Raw genomic sequence first — 5,000 nt, forward strand, 5'->3', positions numbered from 1 at the left:
AGTTGAAGGGAGGGCTGAGGTCCAAGGTAGAAGTGATCCCTTACATTGGGCCCCAATCTCCATCTCTAAAGACCCCCCTACCTCAGTGAGCAAGGGATTAGGGGGATCATTACTCCAAGAAAGCAAAGTTCTCTATTAGGCAAGTCCTGGGTATAACAAGGGTCATTATAGAGGAGATCAGACTTTGTCCCTGCCCACTCTAGTGCTCATGCCTGGGGACAAAGTACTTCTTCCTCACCAGAGTAAATATGCCTCAACCTCCCCCCCCTAAAAAAAGTGCTTCTGGCCATTCCTGGAGATCAGAAAACCTGGCAGGGGTACGACACCACAAGACTTCCATAGAAGAGGCCAAGCACCACCTCTTAGGCACAACAGGGACTTAACGCTCCTACTGATCACTGCTTTTCACAGCTGGAGCAATAGTCCTGGGTGCTTGCTCCATCAGTCCTTGAACTTCTCCTTCCCTCAGCCCTTAATGAAGGAGAATAAGTTTTAGAGCCAGATCCTGCCATTCCAACTTATAATTTATTCATATTTGGATTACAGTAGTTGACATGATATGATCTTCAGATTATTATTATTATTATTATTCAGATAATTTATTCATATTCGGATTCAGATTATTATCATTATTATTCAGATAACTTATTCACATTTGCATTAGAGTAGCTGACATGACATGACCTTCAGATTAAAACAGTGTCAGCTTCTGTACTTCAGAACAGGTAAAGGCAACTGAAATACCAAATAAATAATAAGAAATATATAATCTCATATGCACCAAACATTATTGATAAATACATTTCAGTTACTTCAATGATTTCACTAATCATAACTAAAATCATATAGTGTTCTACCTCAAAGAGCATATCCTTTATTTCCACATCTTTTTTAGAACACAAAATCAAAGAATAAAATATAACTTGAAAATATTAAGAAACATGCATCAAATACAGGTATAATCAATATCTTATCTCTTGCATAGTCCTTCCTTTTACATTAAACATCATAAATAGTTACTGGGACTTCCATTCTGTTGCTGGATATTATCTATTGCTGCTTAAAACAATGACTGTACATTACTTGTGAAAAAAAAAAAAAAAAAAAAAAATGATAGTGTGTGTGTGTGTTTATTTCCCTTGTGTATGGAATTTTTCTGTTGAACTTCATCAAAACAGCATTCTTAATATATTCTATGCTACTATCTGGGGTAAGGCCCTTTTTATATATATTATCATTATTCTAAATCTAAGACATATAACCAACATGATTGTGTGCGTTCACACCAAAGTCATAATATTCAAGAACACTAACTACAACAACCTTGAGTAACAACTGATTATGAAAATCAAAGTAAAGTTGACTCCCCACAACCACCTTCCCTTCCTTTCTCCCTTCCATATCTTTTCTGACCCTCCTCAATTCATGGAACAAGATGCACTGTCCTCATCATTTCCCACTTTAACTGGAACATCATCTTTGTCAACCATCTGGAAGTCTTCGGGACAGGTATCCCCATCGCTCTTGGAGAGCCGGAACTGCTCTGGTCGAACACCGCACAGCTGTTGGACCTTCTCCACTGTCAGTGGTGTGTCTGAGGTGAGGAAGCAGAGGAGCTTTGAGACAAGGCACCATGTAATATGATGGTGATGAATATATTGTTTTTTCTACTGAATTGTCAGGAAGCTTTTACTCAGCAGTTACTACTACAAGTCTCCCTTGTATAAGATTTACAGAAAGCCTTATATACACATCAAAATTTTCATTCATATTAAAAAAACAAGAAATCATTCCTCCAATCACAAAATAATGTTTATCACAGTATACAGACTACTCTGCAACCAACAAAAAACGAGTACAAACTTACGCATTTCAAACCAGTCTTCATTTCCATTCTCAGCTCTGAAGGCCGCAATGGCATGACGGAGGGCAGTGACTACTACATATGAGAAGCAGAGAGCTGGCTCTCCGGTGGCTGTAAGAACAAGATAATGATAAGATGAAGATGATTTGCCGGTCAAAAACAAAACAGATAGGTTAGGGAACTGAGAAATGAGAGCAAATTAAATGAAGCAAAGGTAATGGCAAGTGGTTTGAGGAGGACAAAAGCGAGGAAGCAAATAAAGATAGAGAAAACTAGGAAGAGAGAGAGGAAAAAAAGAAAAGACGAGAGAAGAAACAATAGCAAAAGTTAAAAATCTGAAGAGAAAATTTGGCATGGAATAAGAGCATATATCTAAATGAAGTTGCAGATTCTTTCAAAAGAACTTTAGTTTTACAAAGCTGCTCTTGATGATTACAAGGCTTCAAAGAGTTCTTGACATCAAAGGCTACACAAGTTTTGGAACTCTCTTGTTATCTCAATTCCTCTTTGTACAAAAGTAGAAGTTCCACATCTCTCTACCTTTGGAGTTCAAGACACCATACGGGTTTGAAGCATTAGGCAGGAGAGTCACCCTCATGTCAACAGGAATATCCAGTGCTGTTGGTGGCTTGTATTCCTGTAAATAACATACAATAAATAATCAATATACCAATAATGATGAACATTATAGACCACTGCTGAAATAAACAACTTGTTTTGTCCATGAAATCTACAAAAAACACACACAATAAAAAAAAAGGCTCTGAAGTACCTATAACTGTCTATCAAAAACACAAACACACTTCAGGTTTTATCAGTAACCCTTGAAGAATAAGGTAAGGAAACTTGTAACAGACATTTGTGTTTCCCATTTTATTGTGGTTGCATTTCTTTAAGACCCCTAAAGGTCTGAATAAAGTATAACATGTCTTTTTTCTTTGTAGTTGCATTTTAGTTATTTTCACTACCATAACTTTCTTTATGCCTGTGTTTCACTAATTTTGTTATATTTCCTATTACTGAAAAATAGATCATACACAAAATAAGCTCATGAGAAAATGAACTTCCCAGATTGGAAATATGAAAAAAAAAAAAATCAAGAAAGGTAATAATAAAAAAAAAAAAAAAAAGTACACATATCTAGTATTTCCTTCCCTGCTGTGTCCATGTTCCGCTCATTTTTCAAAAAATATAAAACCATAATGCAACACAGTACTGTATGGAAACACATACCCACGTTCCATTAGAGAGCTTTACACCCGTTTCCAAGTCGAACTTCACCAACTCGGAAGTGTAGAGACCAACACCCATGATAAAGGCTCCCTCCACTTGTCCGATGTCTACAAAAGGATTCATGCTTTTCCCGCAGTCCTCAACGATGTCAGCACGACGGAGCTGTTCAAGAACTATGTGTATTAGGATGGAATATAGCCGGAGCACTTATACTATGTATACAGAAAGGTATGAAAATTTTGAATAAACTGATAGAAACTCATTTTAGTTTAAATATCTGTAAGTAGTTCAAAATATTTGAAAAAAACAATAATTGAATTTATACAATGACATTACAAGCCAAGAAAAATTAAATACAAAATATGGCTAAGTAAATCCATGGCCTGCCATGATAAAAGAAAATCTCTATAATGTAGTAAACTTTCGAACAAAATATAACCAAATATACATAAACGGAAGCATAAACTAACCAGGTATTGTCCAGTGAGGACGTCAATTTCAACTTCGAGGCAACAGGCAGCCCATATGTCATAGCGCCGGGGATGTTCCTTTCCAGCAGTCCTTTTTTTTTTTTTATGAAAAGCATAAAAGGTTATGTAAATATATGCTACAATCACACACACAAAAAAAAAGTGTTTTGGACTTTGTTTACAGCTGTTGCTTGGTAAAGTTATCTCATTAAAAAAACTCTTTACAGTTCCTTTTACTACTTCTATACCTTATCACTTTAACTCTAACTGTGCTTTCATTCAATGTTCTGAAGAGTATGCTATATCAGATTATCTGTTATAGGTCCTACTTCCAACTTTGCTGGGACTTGAATGACATTAACAAAGATAGAGCTTTTAACCCATATAAATCATAAAAAAGCAACAACCAAAAAAGGGAAATTGAGTATAAAAATGTTTCTTATAGTTCTTATCACAAGTCAGAAGCAAATCTAAACACTGTTTGATAAATGAATGTGCATAAAATCCTTGATCATGATAAAAAAAAAAAAAAAAAAAAAAAACCTGCATGATCCATATATAAAAACAGCACATAAGTCAAAGCAAATGATAAAAGAAGTAAATAAAATTGCTAAACAGCAAATAAAAGTGGCTGCAACAAAATTATCAATTGCACAAACCAACTGACAAGTGCATCAAATATGATATAGCCTGTAAGTAAGAATTCAATACTGCATTGTAGTACTATTCTATATTGTTGATCAAATGCAAGAAAAACCTATTTTCCACATAAATGGAATAAGCTGTCATCTTCAAATGAACTTACCTTGTGCATAGTGGATTGTTCTGCTATAACTCATTGGAATCATAACATTGTACCCAGTTCAAACTCATAGAACAAAACAAAACAAAAGAGTAGCCTGTAATATAACACAATAACCATCATACCAATAGCGTTCGCACAAGTCCACATCCCTAAGGTGACATATCTTGATGAGCTGCTCCCAAGACATCTCTTTCTCCGAATCTTTCTCCAACTCCTCGCCCTTGATTGCATCTATCCTCTTACGGAGAGCTTCGCAGGCTATCTTTGTGCCCTGAGGAAGAAATGAGAAGCATTCTCATTCATTTTTTTTTTTATATGGAGACATGAAAATCATTTTGGTTCACTTTAGAGAACAAGGAAGTTGAAAAAAAAGAATCAGTAGAAAATATAATATGTAACTTCCCTTTAATTGAATTCTTGAACTCAAGTGAAAAACAAGAGTAAGGGAGAGAAAACCTAAGAAAAACAAGAGGAAAGAAAGGAAAACTCTGGGAAAAACACGTGAACAGGAATAAAACTCACATGACAGCAAATGTCCGTTCCAAAAGACCCTCCTGTTACAATTGAGTTCGCACCAACAGTTGTATCAGAAGCTTTGATGATCACCTTTTCAATAGGAATGTCCAAA

At 35.5% G+C, this 5,000-nt stretch overlaps 1 protein-coding gene across 3 annotated transcripts in view; it reads right to left on the bottom strand.

Annotated features, from left to right (window-relative positions):
• Positions 1-748: 748 nt before the first annotated feature.
• Positions 749-5,000, bottom strand: part of LOC125030592 (indole-3-acetaldehyde oxidase-like) — a 22,084-nt gene continuing 17,832 nt past the window's right edge. For all 3 annotated transcript variants that reach the window (XM_047620727.1, XM_047620728.1, XM_047620729.1), the window contains 7 exons: positions 4,895-5,000; positions 4,495-4,643; positions 3,568-3,658; positions 3,098-3,259; positions 2,405-2,501; positions 1,868-1,975; positions 749-1,594 (listed from right to left, as the gene is read on the bottom strand). The exon at positions 4,895-5,000 is cut by the window's right edge and continues 23 nt beyond it. In XM_047620727.1, coding sequence (XP_047476683.1) covers positions 1,419-1,594; positions 1,868-1,975; positions 2,405-2,501; positions 3,098-3,259; positions 3,568-3,658; positions 4,495-4,643; positions 4,895-5,000 — 889 coding nt within the window. In that variant the 3' untranslated portion in view covers positions 749-1,418. The remainder of the gene's footprint in view (positions 1,595-1,867; positions 1,976-2,404; positions 2,502-3,097; positions 3,260-3,567; positions 3,659-4,494; positions 4,644-4,894) is intronic.

The sequence above is a fragment of the Penaeus chinensis genome, chromosome 11, assembly GCF_019202785.1.
Source record: "Penaeus chinensis breed Huanghai No. 1 chromosome 11, ASM1920278v2, whole genome shotgun sequence".
Taxonomy (NCBI): domain Eukaryota; kingdom Metazoa; phylum Arthropoda; class Malacostraca; order Decapoda; family Penaeidae; genus Penaeus; species Penaeus chinensis.